This window comes from Bufo bufo, chromosome 8 (assembly GCF_905171765.1).
Source record: "Bufo bufo chromosome 8, aBufBuf1.1, whole genome shotgun sequence".
NCBI classification, from domain to species: domain Eukaryota; kingdom Metazoa; phylum Chordata; class Amphibia; order Anura; family Bufonidae; genus Bufo; species Bufo bufo.
Genome location: NC_053396.1, coordinates 133,234,794 through 133,260,639, shown reverse-complemented (window position 1 = coordinate 133,260,639; position 25,846 = coordinate 133,234,794). Strand labels below are relative to the sequence as shown.

At 45.5% G+C, this 25,846-nt stretch overlaps 1 protein-coding gene across 1 annotated transcript; it reads left to right on the top strand.

Annotated features, from left to right (window-relative positions):
* Nucleotides 1–680: 680 nt before the first annotated feature.
* Nucleotides 681–24,549, top strand: LOC121009576 (COMM domain-containing protein 5-like). The gene is made up of 7 exons (XM_040442795.1): nucleotides 681–860; nucleotides 17,221–17,375; nucleotides 18,301–18,329; nucleotides 19,430–19,480; nucleotides 20,469–20,564; nucleotides 21,093–21,168; nucleotides 24,319–24,549. The coding sequence occupies exons 1-7, from the start codon at nucleotides 704–706 to the stop codon at nucleotides 24,418–24,420; spliced, it is 666 nt and encodes a 221-aa protein (XP_040298729.1). The 5' UTR covers nucleotides 681–703; the 3' UTR covers nucleotides 24,421–24,549.
* The last annotated feature ends 1,297 nt before the right edge of the window (nucleotides 24,550–25,846 follow it).

The following is a 25,846-nucleotide window of genomic DNA, read 5'->3' as shown; positions in this document are numbered from 1 at the left end:
GATAAACCACGCCTGCCTCCGTGAAGCCACACCCTCATCGCCGCTGGGGAAAAAACGGGGGGAGGAGAGGGAAGAAGTTTCCGAGGGGAAAGTGAGCGGGGGGTAGTCGGGGTGTTTTTCTCCCCCTCAGTCAGCCACAGGGAGCCATGTCTGCGGCTCTAGTGACTGACTGGGGGTGAGATTGGGGGTCAGTTGCTGCAGCTAACTCTCAGACAGCGCAGTGCTGCTGTCTGAGCGTGAGCTTCTGAAAGGGTGGACATCCCTGTGTCGGACGGAGGACAGGGAGCCTGAAAACCGGACTGGAAAGGAGGCAATATGGACAATCACAATACATTAGTGAGCGCCTTGTAGTAACTTTCTCTACATGATAAATGCCATTTGCTGATGTGACACAACCCCTTCAAGCCTGTATATCCTTCTAGTATTTACCAGTTGCTACAATTAAAATAATTTTCCTGTGAGCTGTGTGCTCCATGGAAGCCTCATTATGATTTAATGAGGACCCTGCCCAGTGTAATGAATTATATTCACGAAGCTCAGTGTAACAATCCCACTGCTATGTCCCAGATAGGAATTCTACCTGCCATAATCCCGTTGGCCTCCAGATGGCGCTGACCGACAAACGTCTCTGTCAGCAGCTCCGTCAGCGGTCACATGACGTCCTTAACACGTGACAGGGAACAGGGAGGCTGCCAGGTGGAGGATGACTTCTGTCAGGACTGTCCACCCGTATCCGTCCTCCTCCGTCCTCAGTAATGACCGGACCGGCTACCTGGGGGCCCGGACTCCCCCGGAGGTGGAGGGCATGGCGAAACATCTCAAGGACTTGGACAAGGATGTCTTTAGGAAGATTCTGAAGGGTGAGTGATGCTTGCTGCCAGTCCCAGTACACTGATGCTTGCTGCCAGTCCCAGTACACTGATGCTTGCTGCCAGTCCCAGTACACTGATGCCCGCTGCCAGTCCCAGCACGCTGATGCCCGCTGCCAGTCCCAGCACGCTGATGCCCCCTGCCAGTCCCAGCACGCTGATGCCCCCTGCCAGTCCCAGCACGCTGATGCCCCCTGCCAGTCCCAGCACGCTGATGCCCCCTGCCAGTCCCAGCACGCTGATGCCCCCTGCCAGTCCCAGCACGCTGATGCCCCCTGCCAGTCCCAGCACGCTGATGCCCCCCGCCAGTCCCAGCACGCTGATGCCCCCCGCCAGTCCCAGCACGCTGATGCCCCCCGCCAGTCCCAGCACGCTGATGCCCCCCGCCAGTCCCAGCACGCTGATGCCCCCCGCCAGTCCCAGCACGCTGGTGCCCCCCGCCAGTCCCAGCACGCTGGTGCCCCCCGCCAGTCCCAGCACGCTGGTGCCCCCCGCCAGTCCCAGCACGCTGGTGCCCCCCGCCAGTCCCAGCACGCTGGTGCCCCCCGCCAGTCCCAGCACGCTGGTGCCCCCCGCCAGTCCCAGCACGCTGGTGCCCCCCGCCAGTCCCAGCACGCTGGTGCCCCCCGCCAGTCCCAGCACGCTGGTGCCCCCCGCCAGTCCCAGCACGCTGGTGCCCCCCGCCAGTCCCAGTACGCTGATGCCTCCTGCCAGTCCCAGTACACTGATGGTGAAGTCCTCTGCCTGGAAGGAACCTAATAACTACTCTTCTCGCAGTTGTTAATGGTGAACTCCACCGACTACTGCATGATGATAACTACCAGGAGGCAGTGCCAGCTCTGGGGTGAAGGAATCTCATCTGGTGTCCGCTGCAAGAAAGTGCAAGCAGTTTTTCTATCAGTGCATTCCCCTGGTAACATGACCGGCTTCACGGCACCTTTAGCCCAGGTGCATCGCCTCCCTCGTCCAATCACAGCACAGGCCGCATGCTGGGCACGCAACAGTGCCGACTAGCCAAGGCCTTGGGCACACAAACACGTTTTTTATTGGTGTGCTGAATTTTTTGTGGCTAGCACACTGACCCATTCATTTTTATGGAGCCATGTTCATATCCACAACTTGTGCGCATCCGCAAATTATAGATGATGTCCTATTCTGGTCCATGTTGCGGATGAGAATAGCCCGGTGAGAATAACACGGAATGCACACAGAAGGTATCCGTATTTTGCAGACTGATATACAGACACGACCGCGCGTACACGCCCTTACTGCTATTACAGCATCTGAAAGACTGTGTAAGGCTGCTTTCACACTAACATTTTAGTTTTCCGTTATTGAGATCCGTCATAGGGGCTCAATACCGGAAAAAAACGCTTCAGTTTTGTCCCCATTCATTGTGAATGGGGACAAAACAGAACTGAACAGAACGAAATGCTCCAAAATGTATTCCGATCTCATACCGGAGAGCAAACCGCAACATGTTGTCATTTGCTTTCCGTCCTGGGATGCGGAGCCAAACGGATCAGGCATGACCCACAATGCGAGTCAATGGGGACGGATCCGTTTTCTCTGACACAATAGAAAACTGATCCGTCCTCCATTGACTTTCTTTTTTAAATCAGATCATTTTTATTAAACATTTTACAGTGTAAATACACGTTTTTTCACAATACATGCAAGGATGACATAGAGACATATTGTCCGTAGGACTAATAACAAAAAGGGCACCAAACTATGTGTATTAATCCAGTTTCAATCCAACCTCCCCAACCCCCCCCATCCCACCCCACCCTAACCTACAAAATACAAAGGCACATTGTTAAACATTTCTATTCAAACGTCGAAACGACAGCCATGGATCCCACAATTTTTCAAATTTCGCTGGGCATCCACGCTTCTGGTACACCATCCGTTCATAGCTCAGCATTGTGTCAACTGCACTTAGGAATTCACCTAGGATTGGCGGAGCTGTCTGTATCCAATGTAGGGCTATTAACTTCCTAGCGACATATAACATTCTACCTATAGCTATTTTATGCACCTGCCCAGTGGCCAATTCAGAGACATATCCTAACACACACACTTTCGGATCAGAGGGTATTCGTACTTTGTAAACTTCCTGTGTTGTCTGACGTACCAACTCCCAGTATCTCCCTAACCTCTCGCACGTCCACATCATATGCAACAGATCTGCAGACACCACAGAACATCTTGGACACTCATCCGTAGGTCTGAACCCTATACGGAACAAAAAAACGGTGTTTTGTAGACCCTATGGACAATAAACAGCTGCGAGAGTTTACGTCCTTCACTCAAGGAAGAGAGAGGTATCGCCTCCAGTATGTCAGACCATTGGTCATTAGTTAATTCGCCAACATCTTTCTCCCATTTACTTTTAGCCGTAAGCGGATGTGACATTAGAAACTTATCAAGCAGCAGCTTGTATATACAGGAAATCATACCTCTCCTCGCCCCCCTGGACAGAATCTGGTGCAATGCAGCATCTCTCCCTGCCACCTCAGTCGTACCTTTAAATGTGGAGTTGTATGCATGTCTCACCTGAAGGTACTTATAAAAGTGAGTTCTAGGCAGCTCATACTTCTCTTGAAATCTGGCAAATGACATGAACTTCTTTTCCTCCAAAAGATGCCCCAACCTCAGAATACCCTTCCTTTTCCATGCCCCAAACTCAGACAGGGAGAGGAATTCCGGCAGCACAGGATTGCCCCACAGTGGAGTGTATTCCGTATTGCCGAAAACCCCCCTCAGGAGCTTGACCTTATTCCATACGGACTGCATCAAGTGTCCCAGATCGCCCATCGGACCACTCTTTCCAGCCCCCCTAGTCTCAAGGATCAGCAGTAGGTCATTAGAGGACAGGCAATGTTTAAACAACTGACACGACATCTCACTCGACTCCAGTTCCATCCACCCCTTAAAATGTTGGCATTGTGCAGCCAGGAAGTACACCCATGGGTTTGGCACTGCAAGGCCCCCTTCTGTTTTAGGATATTGCAACATTTCAAGCTTAATTCTCGGTTGCCCCTTCCGCCATATGAGCTCCCTGAAAGTAGCATTGATAGGAACAAATTTGGATTTTGACAGCCAGACCGGGGAGTTATGTAGAACATAGAGTAGCTGGGGCATCAACACCATTTTAATGAGATTAGCTCTTCCCGCCAACGACAGATATAGTTTACACCATGCCTTAGTCTTATTACGAAATTTGATAACCAACGGGTCAAAGTTAAGGCGCCCAAAGTCTCGGACTCTCGGAGATATATGGATACCCAAATACTTAAAGGTCGCTACACATGGAATATTTCTGTCTCTCACTGTCTGTGATTGCACTTGCCCGTCAAGCAGCATAATCGCCGACTTACTCCAGTTAATAGTCAGACCCGACAGATCCCCGAAGCAATCAATGATTTTCATAGCCGCTTCCAACGATGGACCAGTATCTCCCAGAAAAAGCAAGGTGTCATCTGCATACATCGCCACTTTATTATTAACTGTCCCATATTGAAACCCCCGGATGTCCATTGATTTACGAATTGCCGCGGCTAATGGCTCAATCGCAACTGCAAATAGCAGAGGTGACAACGGGCACCCCTGTCTAGTACCCCGGCCCAGACAGAACTTGGGGGACACCCCTCCATTCGCCCTGATACATGCCTCAGGTTTAGAGTATAGCACCTCGACCCAGGATATATACTCATCTCCAAATCCCATATACGCCATAACTCTCCACAAGAATCGCCACTCAATGCTGTCAAAGGCCTTGGCCGCATCCAAAGAAAGGATAGCTCTATCTCCAACATTATCAGCTGGAAGTTGAATACTGGCAAACACTCTTCTAATATTAATTGACGTTGATTTCTGAGGCATGAAGCCAGTCTGGTCAGAGTGTATGATAGACAAAATCACCTTAGACAGACGCATGGCCAAGACCCTTGCAAGCAACTTAATATCAGTGGAGAGTAACGATATCGGTCTATATGAGTCAGGGAGAGAGTGATCCTTGTCCGGCTTAGGAATGACTACTATTACCGCCTCCTGCATAGACGGAGGTAGCACCCCCCTCTCCTTGGAACAATTGAATACCTTCAGAAGTTCCGGGAGCAACACTTCCGCAAAGGACTTATATACTTCCGCCGGAAGCCCATCCAACCCCGGAGCCTTGTCATTAGCCATAGCAGCCAATGCCGCCCTCAATTCTTCTAGCTCAATCGGCTCCTCTAACCGCATACTGTCCTCCCTGGAAAGCTTAGGAAGATCTAATGTGGCCAAAAAGGTGTCAATCTCTTCATCCGAGCATGTCACCCTGGAAGCATACAGAGAGGAATAAAAATGATTTAGTATATTTAAAATGTTATCCGTATCACGCCTGAGGACGCCGCCAGCATCTAACAGGCCAGATATACATTGTGATCCTTGCTGCGCTTTTGCGATAACAGAGAGCATATGGCCTACACTCTCGCCTTCAGTAAAAAATTGCTGCTTGTAAAACAGTCGTTTCCTCTCTGCTACCTCTAAGAGGTGACACCTCAACTCCTCCTGCCTAGTCTTCAAGGTATTGCTTGTCATGATAGAAGGATTTAACACAAAAGCTTCCTCCGCTATCTTCATATTATCATGTTTCTGCCGATCAAGCTCTCTAGATTTAGATTTAATCCGATTGACTGTTTTAATAAAGGATCCTCTGAGGAAGGCCTTCATCGCTTCCCAGACGACTAACGGAGACGCAGTCCCTTCGTTTATACAAAAATATTCCCTAAGGGATTGAAGCATGTCGGACGGGTCCCCCATCAGTTTTAACCAAAAGGCATTTAGTCGCCAGTATCTAACCCCCGGCCTGGCTGTCACAGAGATATCAAGGGTGATGCTAAATAAGGAATGGTCAGATAGGGTCCTAGAAAGATACTCTGAGGTCTGTACAAACGGGAACATATGAGCATTTACCAGACCCAGATCTATACGCGACAGGGAGCCATATGTCGAGGAGCAACACGAGTACTTCCTGTCCAGGGGGTGGGTCTCTCTCCATACATCCATCAGACCTACTTCCCTCAGTATTCTTGCAAACGAGGTTTCACCCGTACTACTACCACTAGGTGTGATCTGGCATCTATCAAGCGAACTGTCAAGTACATTATTAAAATCTCCCACTATTAACATTGGAAGTTCAGAAAACTCTGCCATGAATTCTATCAGCTTCCTTAAAGGTACCGAGGAAAATGGTGGGGGTATATAGATTGTTGCTAACACCATTCTCATCCCTTGGACCACACAATGCATTCCTATAAACCTTCCCTCTTCATCCACACATACCCTCAGGCATTCAAATATGATATTCTTATGAACCAGGATACTAACCCCCCTGGAATGCGAGGAGAAGACGGAGTGCACCGAATAACCCAACCACGGCTTTTGCATGACATGTATAGATTGTTTGGTCATATGCGTTTCTTGCAAGCATATTATTGCTGGCTGATATCTAGATAGGTAACGGAACAGACCGTGTCTCTTTGTAGCATCCGCCATTCCCCTCACATTCCAGCTAAGTATTCTCGTAGCAGGTCCCATAAGAATGCTTACATATATAAAAGTACATTTGAGATCTACAACTTTCCATCTCCCAGCAGCCGCAGGGAAAAACAATTTTAAATACCGGATTACAGATTCCCATCTCTTCCCTTTTCCCCCCCCCCGGACAAAATATACCAGGACTGTACGTTTCAGCATTTTAGAATTGCCATCATTAGCACCTTTGACGATAATAACCCCCACTAACCCCACCCCCCCCCCCCCCCCCCCCCCCCCCCACCCAACTATCCCTCCCCAGACAATAAACATATGCAGCATAATTAGCATCAGTACTGAACTTGGGGCCAACATTGTGAACCAGGCCCAACAGCGCCTGAAGCAGCACAGCATCCAGCACGATACCGTACGCAGGCACCTTAGGAAGGTGGGGAGCAACCTTGGGCGTATGCTCTACCCACAAAATTTCTTTAGCAACCGGCTAAAGAAAAAAGAAAATGTCCACAACGGTGGGTGGACGGTCCAGTGGACATCAGAACTTCAATCAGGAGCAGGAATGTCCAACAGTCTCAGGTGTCTGTTGATGGAATCCTAAGGCGACGCTCATTTTGATCCAGCCACTTGACCGCAGCGTCCGAGTCCTCAAAGAACACCGCGGATCCAAACGCCACCACTCTGAGCCTGGCCGGGAACATCATGGAGTACTGTACTTGCAAATCACTCAGCCTCCTTTTAATCTCCACAAAGCGAGCTCTTTTTTTCTGTACATCCGACGAATAGTCAGGGAACAGAGACACCTGAACCCCATTGATTTTTAAATCAGGATGAGATCTTGCAGCCGTCAGTATAGTGTCTCTGTCTCGATAATGCAGGATTTTAGCCAGTATTGGACGTGGCGGACGTCCTGGCGGAAAAGGCCTGGTGGGGACCCTATGTGCTCGTTCCACAGCATACAGTGCAGAGAGTCCACTATCACAGAATTTTTCCGCAAGCCATTTTTCGATAAAATCAGTAGCCTCTGGGCCCTCAGATTTCTCAGGGATGCCCACCAGCCTAATATTATTGCGGCGAGAGCGGTTTTCAAGGTCGTCGGTTTTAGCATAAAGCGCCGCTATATCCTTTGACGCAGCCCGGCTCTCTCTCTGTAGGGTAACAGCTCCATCTTCCAGATCCGAGACCCTCCTCTCGACTTCTGAGGTGCGTTCAGCCACCTTATGCAGGTCATGACGGATAATGGACATGTCCGCTTTTAGACTTCCAATATTAATATTCATATTCTGGAGGGTGGCGTTACAGCTAGCAATAGCTGCCATCACATCTTTCAAGGTGGGCTCAGGGGCATTGACCACTGGCAGACATTTTTCAGTGCTGCACAGGTTAGCACTCGCCCCCCCCTCCTGCTGAACTGGGGATTGCTGATCATCATTACAGGGGCCATCTTGCTCCCCTAAGCCTTCCTCCACTTGTGCCAGGGTGCCCTCTCCTTCTCCCCATACATGACTGGGGGACTGGTGTGACTTGTGAGCGAAGCGCTCTAGCCGCGCTGCCGCTCCCTGACTCACCGCCGCCCTCAGGTCAGGCCACTCTTCCTCCTCAGCGCCATCTTGGGATCGTGCTTCTCTGTCCTGCCGACTCGGCGTTTTGCCTCTCTTTGCAGGCATGATGTTTTTTCCTTCCACCGGACCGCTTCCTGGCTATGTCCCCCGCTCCTACGGATGTTTTAACCACCTCCCGACCGCCTAACGCACGGATGCGTCCGGAAGGTGGTTGATTCATTCCTCCTGGACGCATCCGTGCGTCATCTCGCGAGACGCGAGATTTCCTGTGAACGCGCGCACACAGGCGCGCGCGCTCACAGGAACGGAAGGTAAGAGAGTTGATCTCCAGCCTGCCAGCGGCGATCGTTCGCTGGCAGGCTGGAGATGTGATTTTTTTAACCCCTAACAGGTATATTAGACGCTGTTTTGATAACAGCGTCTAATATACCTGCTACCTGGTCCTCTGGTGGTCCCCTTTGTTTGGATCGACCACCAGAGGACACAGGTAGCTCAGTAAAGTAGCACCAAGCACCACTACACTACACTACACCCCCCCCCGTCACTTATTAACCCCTTATTAGCACCTGATCACCCCATATAGACTCCCTGATCACCCCCCTGTCATTGATTACCCCCCTGTCATTGATCAACCCCCTGTAAAGCTCCATTCAGACGTCCGCATGATTTTTACGGATCCACTGATAGATGGATCGGATCCGCAAAACGCATCCGGACGTCTGAATGAAGCCTTACAGGGGCGTGATCAATGACTGTGGTTATCACCCCATATAGACTCCCTGATCACCCCCCTGTCATTGATTACACCCCTGTCATTGATTTCCCCCCTGTAAAGCTCCATTCAGACGTCCGCATGATTTTTACGGATCCACTGATAGATGGATCGGATCCGCAAAACGCATCCGGACGTCTGAATGAAGCCTTACAGGGGCGTGATCAATGACTGTGGTTATCACCCCATATAGACTCCCTGATCACCCCCCTGTCATTGATCACACCCCTGTCATTGATCACCCCCCTGTAAAGCTCCATTCAGACGTCCGCATGATTTTTACGGATGCACTGATAGATGGATCGGATCCGCAAAACGCATCCGGACGTCTGAATGAAGCCTTACAGGGGCATGATCAATGACTGTGGTGATCACCCCATATAGACTCCCTGATCACCCCCCTGTAAAGCTCCATTCAGATGTCCGCATGATTTTTACGGATGCACTGATAGATGGATCCGATCCGCAAAACGCATCCGGACGTCTGAATGAAGCCTTACAGGGGCATGATCAATGACTGTGGTGATCACCCCATATAGACTCCCTGATCACCCCCCTGTAAAGCTCCATTCAGATGTCCGCATGATTTTTACGGATGCACTAATAGATGGATCCGATCCGCAAAACGCATCCGGACGTCTGAATGAAGCCTTACAGGGGCGTGATCAATGACTGTGGTGATCACCCCATATAGACTCCCTGATCACCCCCCTGTCATTGATTACACCCCTGTAAAGCTCCATTCAGACGTCCGCATGATTTTTACGGATCCACTGATAGATGGATCGGATCCGCAAAACGCATCCGGACGTCTGAATGAAGCCTTACAGGGGCATGATCAATGACTGTGGTGATCACCCCCCTGTCATTGATCACCCCCCCTGTCATTGATCACCCCCCCTGTCATTGATCACCCCCCCTGTCATTGATCACCCCCCCTGTCATTGATCACCCCCCCTGTCATTGATCACCCCCCTGTCATTGATCACCCCCCCTGTCATTGATCACCCCCCCTGTCATTGATCACCCCCCCTGTCATTGATCACCCCCCCTGTCATTGATCACCCCCCCTGTCATTGATCACCCCCCCTGTCATTGATCACCCCCCTGTCATTGATCACCCCTCTGTAAGGCTCCATTCAGACATTTTTTTGGCCCAAGTTAGCGGAATTATTTTTTTTTTTTCTTACAAAGTCTCATATTCCACTAACTTGTGTCAAAAAATAAAATCTCACATGAACTCATCATACCCCTCACGGAATCCAAATGCGTAAAATTTTTTAGACATTTATATTCCAGACTTCTTCTCACGCTTTAGGGCCCCTAGAATGCCAGGGCAGTATAAATACCCCACATGTGACCCCATTTCGGAAAGAAGACACCCCCAGGTATTCCGTGAGGGGCATATTGAGTCCATGAAAGATTGAAATTTTTGTCCCAAGTTAGCGGAACGGGAGACTTTGTGAGAAAAAAATTAAAAATATCAATTTCCGCTAACTTGTGCCAAAAATTTTTTTTTTCTATGAACTCGCCATGCCCCTCATTGAATACCTTGGGGTGTCTTCTTTCCAAAATGGGGTCACATGTGGGGTATTTATACTGCCCTGGCATTCTAGGGGCCCCAAAGCGTGAGAAGAAGTCTGGTATCCAAATGTCTAAAAATGCCCTCCTAAAAGGAATTTGGGCACCTTTGCGCATCTAGGCTGCAAAAAAGTGTCACACATCTGGTATCGCCGTACTCAGGAGAAGTTGGGGAATGTGTTTTGGGGTGTCATTTTACATATACCCATGCTGGGTGAGAGAAATATCTTGGTCAAATGCCAACTTTGTATAAAAAAATGGGAAAAGTTGTCTTTTGCCAAGATATTTCTCTCACCCAGCAAGGGTATATGTAAAATGACACCCCAAAACACATTCCCCAACTTCTCCTGAATACGGCGATACCACATGTGTGACACTTTTTTGCAGCCTAGGTGGGCAAAGGGGCCCATATTCCAAAGAGCACCTTTAGGATTTCACAGGTCATTTACCTACTTACCACACATTAGGGCCCCTGGAAAATGCCAGGGCAGTATAACTACCCCACAAGTGACCCCATTTTGGAAAGAAGACACCCCAAGGTATTCCGTGAGGGGCATGGCGAGTTCCTAGAATTTTTTATTTTTTGTCACAAGTTAGTGGAAAATGCTGATTTTTTTTTTTTTTTTTTTTTTTTTATACAAAGTCTCATATTCCACTAACTTGTGACAAAAAATAAAAACTTCCATGAACTCACTATGTCCATCAGCGAATACCTTGGGGTGTCTTCTTTCCAAAATGGGGTCACTTGTGGGGTAGTTATACTGCCCTGGCATTCTAGTGGCCCAAATGTGTGGTAAGGAGTTTGAAATCAAATTCTGTAATAAATGACCTGTGAAATCCGAAAGGTGCTCTTTGGAATATGGGCCCCTTTGCCCACCTAGGCTGCAAAAAAGTGTCACACATCTGGTATCTCCGTACTCAGGAGAAGGTGGGGAATGTGTTTTGGGGTGTCATTTTACATATACCCCTGCTGGGTGAGAGAAATATCTTGGCAAAAGACAACTTTTCCCATTTTTTTATACAAAGTTGGCATTTGACCAAGATATTTCTCTCACCCAGCATGGGTATATGTAAAAAGACACCCCAAAACACATTCCCCAACTTCTACTGAATACGGAGATACCAGATGTGTGACACTTTTTTGCAGCCTAGGTGGGCAAAGGGGCCCATATTCCAAAGAGCACCTTTCGGATTTCACAGGTCAATTTTTACAGAATTTGATTTCAAACTCCTTACCACACATTTGGGCCCCTAGAATGCCAGGGCAGTATAACTACCCCACAAGTGACCCCATTTTGGAAAGAAGAGACCCCAAGGTATTCGCTGATGGGCATAGTGAGTTCATGGAAGTTTTTATTTTTTGTCACAAGTTAGTGGAATATGAGACTTTGTATGAAAAAAAAAAAAAAAAAAAAAAAAATCATCATTTTCCACTAACTTGTGACAAAAAATAAAAAATTCTAGGAACTCGCCATGCCCCTTACGGAATACCTTGGGGTGTCTTCTTTCCAAAATGGGGTCACTTGTGGGGTAGTTATACTGCCCTGGCATTCTAGGGGCCCAAATGTGTGGTAAGGAGTTTGAAATCAAATTCAGTAAAAAATGACGAGTGAAATCCGAAAGGTGCTCTTTGGAATATGGGCCCCTTTGCCCACCTAGGCTGCAAAAAAGTGTCACACATCTGGTATCTCCGTACTCAGGAGAAGGTGGGGAATGTGTTTTGGGGTGTCATTTTATATATACCCATGCTGGGTGAGAGAAATATCTTGGCAAAAGACAACTTTTCCCATTTTTTTATACAAAGTTGTCATTTGACCAAGATATTTATCTCACCCAGCATGGGTATATGTAAAAAGACACCCCAAAACACATTCCTCAACTTCTCCTGAGTACGGCAATACCAGATGTGTGACACTTTTTTGCAGCCTAGGTGGGCAAAGGGGCCCATATTCCAAAGAGCACCTTTCGGATTTCACAGGTCATTTTTTACTGAATTTGATTTCAAACTCCTTACCACACATTTGGGCCCCTAGAATGCCAGGGCAGTATAACTACCCCACAAGTGACCCCATTTTGGAAAGAAGAGACCCCAAGGTATTTCGTGATGGGCATAGTGAGTTCATAGAACTTTTTATTTTTTGTCACAAGTTAGTGGAATATGAGACTTTGTAAGAAAAAAAAAAAAAAAAAAAAAAATCATCATTTTCCGCTAACTTGTGACAAAAAATAAAAAGTTCTATGAACTCACTATGCCCATCAGCGAATACCTTAGGGTGTGTACTTTCAGAAATGGGGTCATTTGTGGGGTGTTTGTACTGTCTGGGCATTGTAGAACCTCAGGAAACATGACAGGTGCTCAGAAAGTCAGAGCTGCTTCAAAAAGCGGAAATTCACATTTTTGTACCATAGTTTGTAAACGCTATAACTTTTACCCAAACCATTTTTTTTCTACCCAAACATTTTTTTTTTATCAAAGACATGTAGAACTATAAATTTAGAGCAAAATTTCTATATGGATGTCGTTTTTTTTGCAAAATTTTACAACTGAAAGTGAAAAATGTCATTTTTTTGCAAAAAAATCGTTAAATTTCGATTAATAACAAAAAAAGTAAAAATGTCAGCAGCAATGAAATACCACCAAATGAAAGCTCTATTAGTGAGAAGAAAAGGAGGTAAAATTCATTTGGGTGGTAAGTTGCATGACCGAGCAATAAACGGTGAAAGTAGTGTAGGTCAGAAGTGTAAAAAGTGGCCTGGTCTTTCAGGGTGTTTAAGCACTGGGGGCTGAGGTGGTTAAAGGTATATCGCCACCGTTGTAGATGTATTTAGACAGGATTCTTGCCGGAGCTAGTGCGGCGTGCGTCCTACTCCATGCGCCGCTAGGCTCCGCCCCCCTCCATTGACTTTCAATGGAGTTCATGACGGATCTGTCTTGTCTATGTTAAAGATAATACAAACGGATCCGTTCATAACGGCTGCAGACGGTTCTATTATCAGTAACGGAAGCGTTTTTACTGAACCCTGCCGGATCCAGCAAAAACGCTGGTGTGAAAGTAGCCTAAGTTAACCCTTTATGAGCAGCTGTGTTTCCGCTCCATGATGTGCATTTCCGTCAGAGTGATCTCACCTCCAAGATCAGCGGCAGGAGCGGAGCTGTATTCTCACAAATGTAGGTTTTTGATGGTGTTTTTTCTATAGGAAATGTGTAATGCAAGACGAGCATGTGTTTTTTCTTTTTTTCATTTTTTTTTTTTTCATTTGTTTGTTTTTTGCTACTGACCTTTTTTGGTAATTAGATCAGCATTCTGAATTTTTTTTTTTTTTTTTTTTTTTTTACATCTCTACAGGGGGAAAACAGCAGGAAAAAATGTTGTGCACATATTATTTAGAAAAAATCCTGTTAAAAATGGCAGAAAAAACGCATGGCGGTGTGGGGGAAAAAAAATGCAAGCTGTTTCTATGGCATTTGAGCCATGGAAAACCACTTACCCAGCACTTCTCTTGCTGGGATCAGCGAAAACTCTGATCCTGGCGATTTAACCCTTTAGATGCTGCAGTCAATAATAACCGCAGTATCTAAGGTCCTTACCTCATAGAACCAACACTATCTAAAGTGTTTGATAGTGAGAGGGAGCTCAAACGGTCATCCCATTGGTGTGGTCATGGGATTCTGATGGAGACGGGGGTCCCTAGGTGCGTCTTAGGTGTCTGCCTATTAGGGCTCATGCACACGACCGTGTGCATTCCATATTTTGCGGAACGGAACAGCCGGCCCCTAATAGAACAGTCCTATCCTTGTCCGTAATGTGGACAAAAATAGGACATGTTCTATTGTTTTGTGGAACAGACATATGGAAATGGAATGCACATGGAGTAACTTCCATTTTTTTTTTGCGGACCCATTGAAATAACTGGTTCTGCATACGGTCCACAAAAAAACCGGAACAGATACGGAAAGAAAGTATGTTTGTGTGCATGAGCCCTTAACCCCTTAATTAACCAGGCCATTTTGCACCTTCGTGACCAGACTGACTTTTGCAAATCTCACGTGTCACTTTATGTGGGAATAACTTTGGAACACTTTTACTTATCCAAGCCATTCTGAGATTGTTTTCTTCTGACACATCGTACTTCATGTTCGTGGTAAATTTGAGTCAATATGTTTCACCTTTAGTTATAAAAAAAATCCCAAATTTACAGAAAATTTGGAAAAATTTGTAATTTTCTAAATTTGAATTTCTCTGCTTTTAAGGCAGATAGTGATACTTCACAAAATACACTGCTCAAAAAAATAAAGGGAACACTTAAACAACACAATGTAACTCCAAGTCAATCACACTTCTGTGAAATCAAACTGTCCACTTAGGAAGCAACACTGAGTGACAATCAATTTCACATGCTGTTGTGCAAATGGGATAGACAACAGGTGGAAATTATAGGCAATTAGCAAGACACCCCCAATAAAGGAGTGGTTCTGCAGGTGGTGACCACAGACCACTTCTCAGTTCCTATGCTTCCTGGCTGATGTTTTGGTCACTTTTGAATGCTGCCGGTGCTTTCACTCTAGTGGTAGCATGAGACGGAGTCTACAACCCACACAAGTGGCTCAGGTAGTGCAGCTTATCCAGGATGGCACATCAATGCGAGCTGTGGCAAGAAGGTTTGCTGTGTCTGTCAGCGTAGTGTCCAGAGCATGGAGGCGCTACCAGGAGACAGGCCAGTACATCAGGAGACGTGGAGGAGGCTGTAGGAGGGCAACAACCCAGCAGCAGGACCGCTACCTCCGCCTTTGTGCAAGGAGGAACAGGAGGAGCACTGCCAGAGCCCTGCAAAATGACCTCCAGCAGGCCACAAATGTGCATGTGTCTGCTCAAACGGTCAGAAACAGACTCCATGAGGGTGATATGAGGGCCCGACGTCCACAGGTGGGGGTTGTGCTTACAGCCCAACACCGTGCAGGATGTTTGGCATTTGCCAGAGAACACCAAGATTGGCAAATTCGCCACTGGCGCCCTGTACTCTTCACAGATGAAAGCAGGTTCACACTGAGCACATGTGACAGACGTGACAGAGTCTGGAGACGCCGTGGAGAACGTTCTGCTGCCTGCAGCATGACCGGTTTGGCATTGGGTCAGTAATGGTGTGGGGTGGCATTTCTTTGGAGGGCCGCACAGCCCTCCATGTGCTCGCCAGAGGTAGCCTGACTGCCATTAGGTACCGAGATGAGATCCTCAGACCCCTTGTGAGACCATATGCTGGTGCGGTTGGCCCTGGGTTCCTCCTAATGCAAAACAATGCTAGACCTCATGTGGCTGGAGTGTGTCAGCAGTTCCTGCAAGACGAAGGCATTGATGCTATGGACTGGCCCGCCCGTTCCCCAGACCTGAATCCAATTGAGCACATCTGGGACATCATGTCTCGCTCTATCCACCAACGTCACGTTGCACCACAGACTGTCCAGGAGTTGGAAGATGCTTTAGTCCAGGTCTGGGAGGAGATCCCTCAGGAGACCGTCCGCCACCTCATCGGGAGCATGCACAGGCGTTGTAGGGAGGTCATACAGGCACGTGGAGGCCACACACACTACTGAGCCTCATTTTGACTTGTTTTAAGGACATTACATCAAAGTTGGATCAGCCTGTAGTGTGTTTTTCCACTTTAATTTTGAGGGTGACTCCAAATCCAGACCTCCATGGGTTTAAAAATTTGATTTCCATTTTTTAATTTTTGTGTGATTTTGTTGTCAGCACATTCAACTATGTAAAGAACAAAGTATTTCAGAAGAATATTTAATTAATTCAGATCTAGGATGTGTTATTTTTGTGTTCCCTTTATTTTTTTGAGCAGTGTAGTTATTACTTTACCTTTCCCATATGTCTACTTTATGTTGGCATCATGTTGAAAATGTCATTTTGTTTTTTTAGGACGTTAGAAGGATTAGAATTTTAGAAGCAATTCTTAAATTTTTTTTTTTTCCAAAACCCACTTTTTAAGGACCGGTTCAGTTATGAAGTCACTTTGTGGGCCTTACATAATAAAAAACCACCCAAAAAATGTTTGCAAACTTTGTTAACCCTTTAGGTGTTCCACAAGAATTAAAGGAAATTTCCAAATTTTACAATTTCTGGCAGATTTTCGATTTTGATTTAATTTTTTTCCTGTAACACAGCAAGGGTTAACAGCCAAACTAAACTCAATATCTATTACCCTGATTCTGCAGTGTACAGAAAAACCCCACATGTGATTGTCGACTGCTATATGGGCGTACGGCAGAGCTTAGAACAGATGGAGCACGATATGGCTTCTGGAGGGCAGATTTCACTGGAATAATTTTCAGGTGCCATGTCGCAATTGAGAACACCCTGAAATACCCCTACTGTGGAAACCCCATTTTGGAAACTACACCCCCAAGGAATTTTTAAACCCATGCCTCCTCGGCACTGTACACCTGTTGAGACATTTTGTAACTTTAACAACTAATGCTAACTTGGAAAGCACATATTTATTTATTTTTTTTACTAAGAAATGTTAGTCTATCTTATTAAACTCCCGGAACCCCTTTAATAACATATTATGTACTCACATAGATATTGTTCCTCTGCGGCTCCTTTTCTGGAGGGGGCAGCCTGGCACTGGTGAATGAGGTCACCAGCTGTGCCCACCTCCTCCATTTATTTTCAGGCCACTGGAGGGAAGTGCCAGTCTGACATCACCATGGCTGCCTCAGGAATACATGTCGGTGCTCAATAAACCTGCTGATCATCAGTCTGGTCAGCGTCTTGGAAGAGGTCTCCATGACCGCTCCTCGTTCCTTCATGCATCTCGGTGGCTCTTGATTTGGGTAATGGAGTGGCATAGTGGCAGGACATAAAATTGATGCTCTGCTTCTTTCTTCTAGCTGTGGTGGGTGCTCTTGAGGGCAAAGACAGCTCTGAATCTGTGAAGGCCATACAGGAAACGACCTCGGTATCCGAAGAGCTGCTCAGTTTTGTCATCTCTGGCTCATATACACTCCTACGTGTGGCCTTCAGACTCTCAGCTCTTAAACAGGAGGTGAGGACAGATGAATTATGTACTGTGTTCCCTATCCACAGGACAGAGGAGACTTTTCTGATGGGGGTCAGAGCACTGGGGACCTATGTTGTGCCGTGTGAATGGAGCGGCAGTCAAGCATGCATGCTGCACAGTACAGCGTGGCTATCTTCGGCATGTGTATGTGCGCCTCTCCATTTAAACAAGGGCACACAAGCCCCCATTGTACTGATCGGCAGGGGTCCAGCCAACGCAATCCCTTCGAGCAGACACTTATCCCCTATCCTGATAGGGGATAAGTAGTTGTAATTGGACAACCCCTTTAATGACTGAATCTACATTGGAACTTGCAATCTCCAATGCACTTTTTAAAGGGGTTTTCCAAGATTTAAATATTGATGACCTATCCTCTGGATAGTAGAAACAATTGTGCAGGAGCAGCACTCAACGGTCCGTCCTTGTTGTAGGGAGTTGCAACAGCTCCGCACCAGCCGCGGATCCATCAGCCAGAGAATACGTGAAAATCAAATAGCGGTGGCAGCATCTCCCATCATTCCATCTTTATTAGGACTTCACAGCATACAAAAAATCAGCAAAATCAGCAACGTTTCGGCTGTACAACAGCCTTTGTCAAGCCGAAACGTTGCTGATTTTGCTGATTTTTTTTGTATGCTGTGAAGTCCTAATAAAGACCTCTGGATAGGTCATCAGTATCTGATCAGTGGGGGTCCGATATCCTGGACCCCCGCCCATCAGCTGTTTCAGAAGGCACTGGCGCTCCCGTGAGTGCCACAGCCTTCTCTCAGCTTACCAAGCATAGCGCCATACATTGTACGAGAAGGCCCCGATGCTGCTGCAAGCGCCTCTGCATTCTTGAACAGCTGATCGGCAGGGCTCCCGCCAATCAGATACTCTGTTATTAATCTCTGTCTTGTCTCATTTATAGGTTTTTAAAGAAGATTTGAAGGAGCTCAGGTACGTCTCTGTGTGATCTGTCATGGGTGCAGTTCCCATTCACGGGTGCTAGAGATTGAGCTCTTCTTGGCTGACCAGTCTGGATCGGATGGCTGCAACTGTAGTAGATCCTCTTTATAGTTGAAAAGTTGCTGCCTTCTGGCTCCTACTCCAAAGCTGGTCTGGAAAGGTGTATTTATAATTGCCACTCGCTGCAGTGAACATACAGATTGTGCATATCCCAGATTTTGTCTACTACATAATGATTGGCAGATCCGAAGGGTTACTTAAAGGGAATCTTTCGACTAGGGCATCTGTTTAAGAGGTCTGTTCTGGTGACCAATTAGCTCAGTCTGTATTATTCACTGTTTGCTCATTCGGATCCTAAGTAAGGGTAGGTTCACATTTGCATTTGATAGATCTGGCAGGCAGTTCCAGCCGAAACAGCCGGCCAGAGTTTACCGGATCCAGGCTAGCCAGATACTGCTGTTCAACACCGGACCCTATTGACTATAGTGGGATCTGGCAGCTTTCCGGCAAAATGCTGGGTTTCAGCCGCACAAAAACAAATGGATTCCAATAAAGCCAATGGCGTCCAGAGGTAAACGGCAGTATCCAGTGAACTCCGGTAGGCTGTTCTCTGTCGTAACAGCCTGCGGCATCGGTTAAATGGAAATGTGAACCTACCCTTACACATATAATGTATGTATATATTGAACTATTGGGGAAATTTATGCAAGGGGTTCTGCAGTATTTAACATTTCTCTAGAATAGATCATTTAATATCAGATCAGTTGTGGTCTGACACCCCATACCACCACTTATCAGCTGTTCAAGAATAGATTTGGCTCCAGGAATAGGTTCTGAAACTACAGATCTCTGTCTATTGTGTAGATGGATCAGGTTAATACAGTGCTCCTCCCAATCAGCGCTACAGCTCTGTCCACTACACAATGAATGGAGCTGTGTAGTTCTGGACCTACTCCTGAAAGCTGACCGGCTGGGGTGCGGGCTGTCCGAATCCTGCTGATCTGATATATCGATGACCTATCCTGAGGATAATCTATTGTTAAATCTTAGAGAACTTCCTTCAAGACTAACGTATTTTCTTTGTGTTGTAGAATTCCAGATGATTTTATAGAGGACTATGCTAATATCGTGTATGGAAACAGGTCAGTGTCCTCCTATGTGAGTATGTACATATCATATCACCATATATATTAGAATTATTGAAAATGAATCTTCATTTCATTCATTTCTACAAATGACCACACAGCTCCATTATACAGTACCGGAAAATGAAGAAATAATACGTGGAAAACTTAAAGGGGTTGTCCGGGCTTTTACTATTGGTGACCTATCCTCAGGATAGGTCTTCTATATCAAATCGGCGGTCGTCCGACTCCCGGCACCTGTATTAGGAGACGGCGCGCGCAGTGCGCACCTACCGTCTCCCTTCTCTTTTCCTGCTCTGCTGCTGCTTTGCCATAGACATAGAAGCAGGAAGAGAGACTGGAGACGGCACGTGCACACTGCGCGTGCCGTCTCCTCATACACCTGATTGGCGGGGGCGCCGGGTGTTGGACCCCCGCCGATCTGAAATTGTTGACCTATCCTGAGGGTAGATTATCAATATTAAAAGCCCGGACAATCACTTTAATGTGAATTTGCTGAGATTGACGAAAGTATAAACCACTAGTGGTGCTTGGTCAATGATCACAAATCCAGGGTGGTGCACCCTTTATTTTGGGTTCAGTGGAGTATAGATTGAGGCAGGGTCACATTAATATTGGGTGGTATCTCTCCTTGCTGCGATATAGGCTGACACTCAGGCATGATAACGTCATACAGATGCTGGATATCCTCCTGTGGTATGTCAGTCCAAGCTTTTATACCATGGACCTGCAGTTCAGCCAAGGTGGTTGTTGGCTGCAGTGCATGGGAGATCCATCCCCCTATCCAGCCCCAGACATTCTCAATGGGGCAGAGATCTGGCTACCAAGGTGGCCAGTCACTCACTTATGTGACTGTGGGCAGAAAGGGGAGTTGGAGCCCAAATTTTAAACACCGAATTAGTAAGTAACTTGTTTTATGCCAACATAAGCATATCTGTATAGTTTTATGTGAATGCACCAACCTCATGGTTCGCTCTCCCTGTAGACGACCACTACTTGAAGAAGCTGCTTTGAAACAAAGCATTAGATTGCCAACAGTGGAGGATATGAGATGGAGAGTTGATGTTGCGATTTCCACCAGGTAATAATGTATTTAGACTATGCATTATATTATAGCATTATTTAGAAGGACTCACATACTGGAGAACGTCATTGCTGGTGAAGAGTAGATGCCGTACCTGGTGCTGACAGAACTTAAAGGGGTAATCCCATCTTGGACATTGGGGACATATCGCTAAGATACGCCCCCCAATGTTTGATAGGTGCAGGTCCCACTTCTGGGACCTGCACCTATACTTTGAACGGACCCAACAGCCAGTTATTGGCAATATATTTAACGTCCGCCTGAAGTTTATTTCAATCCAGTCGTCATCCGAAGCTTTACTACCAGCGCACAGGCAGTTGACTTCCTCCTATATGTCATTGTGAAATTGGTTTGTGTGACTGTATTATAAATTATTAAAATTTTGTCTTCTTTTAAAAAAAAAAATATATATATATATATATATATATATATATATATATATATAATGTGTATGTATGTGTTTTTGTTTTTGCATCGTGTTTAAACAGTTTTTAAAATTATGTTAAAAATGTCCAATATTCTCAGCTCTCTTTCCCGGGCGCTGCAGCCGTCCATTCTAATGCAGATGAAGCTTTCTAATGGAGAGTCCCATCGTTTTGATGTAAGTTTTTTGTTTTTTAATAAAATTCCTCTATGTGATTTTGGATTATGGGTATGGAAACTTCCTGCCGGTTATATTTGTTATTTTTTTTTTTATAGAATTCTTTTTATTAGCTAGGTCATGGTGACGACCTGATCATGAAAAGAAACTGAAGAAATAATTTACTTTGTCACTACAGTGGCAAAAATGTTAATAAGAATTAATTACCCCCCCCCCCCCCCCCCCCCCCATAAAAAGAGCATCCCCTCATGCAGAATTGTTTCTAAACCCCACAAAAAGTAATACCCCAACTTTGATATGTGCAGCCCTGCTCTTATCCATTCTTATACTTCACAAAAAAACTTTAGTGCAAGGATTCTTTGAGTGCAAGCTTAGGGAGGGAGACAAGATCAACCCATATATATGCCTTTGGTGCATTTTGCTTGGTTTGTTTGTGTTTATTATTATTTTTTTTTTTACTGAATCGGTTGTATTATGGGATAAAAATAAATTTGCCATTGCAAGTTGCTCAGTTTTTTGACAGCATTTTTTTTGTGGTTCGTGGACAGATCTTATATGCTGGCCGTAAGAAATTATAACATAACAGTTTTTTTTAAATTGCAGCATGCTCTGGGATTAACAGTTTTCAGACATATTCCAATAGACTTCTGTATATGAAAAAAAGTCTGAAAAAAATGCATGAAAAACAAGTGATTAAAAAGCTCCATCCCAGGAAAAAAAAAAAAAAGCTTTAACCCCTTCAGTACCAAGCCACTTTTCACTTTAAAGGGGTATTCCGGTAAAATAACATAATTTTTGAAAAACTGCATTAAGGCTGCAAGCTGTGACCCAACCTGAACCCATACCTATACATGTTACCAAAGCTTAATTTTACCTTGCAATCCATTTGTCCATCTCCTGTGTGAGCCTGCAACACACTGGGGTCATCATGGCGCCTGATCTTCCCTCACAAAACTACAATCCCCACAATCCCTAGCTTTCCTACGGTGAGTGTTGATGTTTACTGATTGGCTGCCTGATGTACAGTCCGGTCACGCCCCCTCTACTCAGTAATCACCAGCACATTAACAGCACAAGACATTTAGCTAGAGAATTGATAGCAACACACTGAGCATGCTCGACCTAACAAAGGCTCAGAACTACAGGTCGATGCCATGGAGGAAACACCGTGGGTAGCAGAGGAAGAAAACTACTTTTATAACTACTGAACGGTAAATATGTGAAATTTACATTTTATTAGGTAATTATTGATGATGAATTACTCAAAAATATAAGTTATATTTATGGTAACCGGAATACCCCTTTAAATCCCAGGCCTATTTTTGCAAATCTGACGTGTCACTTTACGTGGTAATAACTGGAACGCTTTTACTCATCCAAGCCATTCTGAGAATGTTTTCTCGTGACACATTGTACTTCATGTTAGTGGTAAATTTGAGTCATTATATTTTACCTTTATTTATAAAAAAAAAAAATCCAAAATTTTAATTTTTCTATTTTTTTAAGGCAGGTAGTGATACCTCACAAAATACTTATTACTTTACATTTCCCATATGTCTACTTTATGTTGGCATCATTTTGAAAATGACCTTTTATTTTTTAGGACATTAGAAGGATTAGAATTTTTGAAGCAATTCTTAAGATTTTTTAGAAAATTTCCAAAACCCATTGGTGACGAGAAAATGGTTTTGGCAGAGTATTTTTTTAATTTTTTTAATGGCCTATACCTGACTGGGTGGTTTATGTGATATTTTTTTAGAGACGGTTGTTACGGACACAGCGATACCCAATATGTCTGTTTTTTTTGTTTGTTTTGGGTTTTTTTTTCCTATTTTTTTTTTTACACTTTTAGGCTCCATTCACACGTCCGTGGTGTGTTGCGGATCCGCAACACACCCGCCCGACACCCCTATAGAAATGCCTATTCTTGTCCGCAGCTGCGGACAAGAATAGGACATGTTCTATCTTTTGCAGGGCTGCGGACCTGAAGATCGGGGCCGCGCTCCGCAAATGCGGACAGCACACTGTCCGCATCCATTCCGTCCCCATAGAGAATGAATGGGTCCGCATCCGTTCTGCAAAATTGCGGAACGGATGCGGACCCATTCGCGGACGTGTGAATAGAGCCTTATACATCTTTATTATGGGAAAGGGGTGTTTTTTTGTTTTTTTTCTACTTGATCCTTTTTTTTTTATTATTATGAAAAACACTTTTTTTTTAACTTTTTTTTTTTGTTCCACTCTGATCCCCTCTACAATGCATTACAATACATAGTGTATTGTAATGCATTGACTGTCAGCGTATTACCAGTGTAATCCACTGACAGCCTGCCTGCCTGTGAGACCCAGGGGGCTGGGTCTCACAGGCTTCCATAGAACCTGTGTTAGGCATCGGGCTGCCATTCCTGGGACCCAATGTAGAGGGAGCCCCTACCCTTCGCAAACCCTGTGTATACCGCAGTCAGTGCTGTGTCAGTGTAAATAGTCAGGAACAGCCAGACCCCTGTTGCTGATCGAGCGGGCGTCGCTCCTGCATCCTCCCGATTAGAGCGCTGCACATGTATGGCGCTGGGATCCTATGGGTTAAAGCTCTTTTAAAAAAATAAAAAAAAGACGAACAGCAGCAACAAAAATATATGAGACTGGTGTAAAGGGAAAATTGGCTTAGTTGCCCATAGTAACCAATCAGACTCCACTTTTTATTTTCCAGAGCTCCTTTGGAGCTAGTTTTCTTTGGCACCAGTTTTGATAAACCTTCCCCGTAGTGTGGCAGCACCCAAATGGGCATTTCAGATCCATCAGATATTGAAGTGCACACATTAAGTACACAAAAGAAAGAGCGATTTATTTTCTGGTGTAAATTCGGATTGGTCCAACCAACTAAAACATGAATCCACCAAGACGAGCCATATTTTATCACTTTCTAGGGAAATTTGGGGAGTGGAGGGATGTTTAATATGCAGAGCAGGATAAAACAATCCCTTCACCCTACTGAGATGTTGAATATTTATCACAAATTTCTTTATCTAGGAATTCTTCTATTGTACAGCATTTTTGATTTCATGTTTTCTATGCTGCTTGTTATCACACAGACTTGGGTATTAGTATTTTCTTTATATTCATAATGTGTGTACCTTTGTCATTTTCCAGGTTCCCGTTGCTAAATTCCAAGAGCTGCGGTATAATGTTGCTCTGCTGTTGAAGGAAATGAATGACCTTGAGAAGAAGAACATCCTAAAAATCCAGGACTGACCACATGTGAATTAGGCCTCATGCACACGACTTTGTGTATTTTGCTGTCCTCAAAAACGGATCTGTGAAAAATACGGATGATGTCCGTGTGCATTCCGTATTTTGCGGAACGTAACAGCTGGCCCCTAATAGAACAGTACTATCGTTGTCCGTAATGCGAACAATAATAGGACATGTTCTATTTTTTTTTGCGGAACGGAAATACAGAAACTGAATGCACACGTAGTACCTTCCGTTTTTTGTCGACCCCTTGAAATGAATTGGTTCCGTATACGGTCCACAAAAAAAGACACTGAATGAAAATACGTTTGTGTGCATGAGGCCTAACATAAGATCTTGTCTGTGCCATTTCAGTCTCTCTGTGCCCACACAGGTCTCTGGCTGATTCTCTACCAGTACAACAAAAAAGATTTATAGCATGATCCAAATCATTCCATATCTCTGGGCACCATGGAGCATCATGCATCTGTACTATGGAACTGCAGGGAAGGCCTGGTGCAACCTTACAACAGGGTCTAGTGTGATGGTTCTCATCTCCTGAACTCATCATTCACTTCGCTCCAATAATATCTTTGCATACGAGGCCGCCCCCTGATGTCTCCTTTGGGTGCACATAAGGGTCAGACAGGTTGGAACTTGTCGATGGTTAGTTTTGATAGATAATCGGCATCAGAGACATCTGGCAGCTGCTTTTCCCCATAGACATTACATGCTTGTTTAGCTCAGCTGAACAGTCCTCTTTATGGAGTAGTTGAGGGATGATAGCTGTCAGCCGAACAATCATTTGGCCTACAGGTATCTTATCTGGGAGGGTTTACGCACCACCATATTTTGTGTGAACTGACTAATTTCAATCACAACTAGAAGTCCTTTCTGTATTTTATTGATCTGTAATGATTGTTTCCAGTTGACAATTCAATGTAATCTGACGTTAAAAAAGTATGTTGCCAGTTACACGCTGGGTCATTACAGAATCGCAGCGTGTAAACCCAGACATTAAAGGGCATCTGTCAGAAGATTTGTACTTATGACACTGGTTAACCTGTTACATGTGCGCTTGACAGCTGAAGTCATCTGTGTTGGCCCCGTGTTTATATGTGCCCGTATAGTTGAGAAAAATGATCTTTTAATGTATGCAAATGAGCCTCTAGGAGCAACGGGGGCGCTGCCATTACACGTAGAGGCTCTTCTCTCTCTGCAACTGCCGCACCCTCTGTACTTTGATTGACAGGGCCAGGTGTGATGATGTTTACACCGTCTGGACCTGCCGATCAAAGGGGAGAGGTTACTGCAGTTGCAGAGTGTAATGGGAACGCCCCCATTGCTCCTAAAGCAATGTGGGCACATGTGAACATGGGACCAACACAGATGTCTTCAGCTGATAAGCGCACATGTAACAGGTCAGCCAGTTTTATAGGAACAAATC

What these genes read in the sequence shown, in the direction of transcription:
- LOC121009576 (XM_040442795.1), top strand. Translation starts at nt 704, where the DNA reads ATGACTTCTGTCAGGACTGTCCACCCGTATCCGTCCTCCTCCGTCCTC. An exon ending in GAAGATTTGAAGGAGCTCAG is followed by an intron (nt 18,330 to 19,429) that starts GTACGTCTCTGT and finishes TTTGTGTTGTAG; the next exon opens with AATTCCAGATGATTTTATAG. An exon ending in GAGAGTCCCATCGTTTTGAT is followed by an intron (nt 21,169 to 24,318) that starts GTAAGTTTTTTG and finishes GTCATTTTCCAG; the next exon opens with GTTCCCGTTGCTAAATTCCA.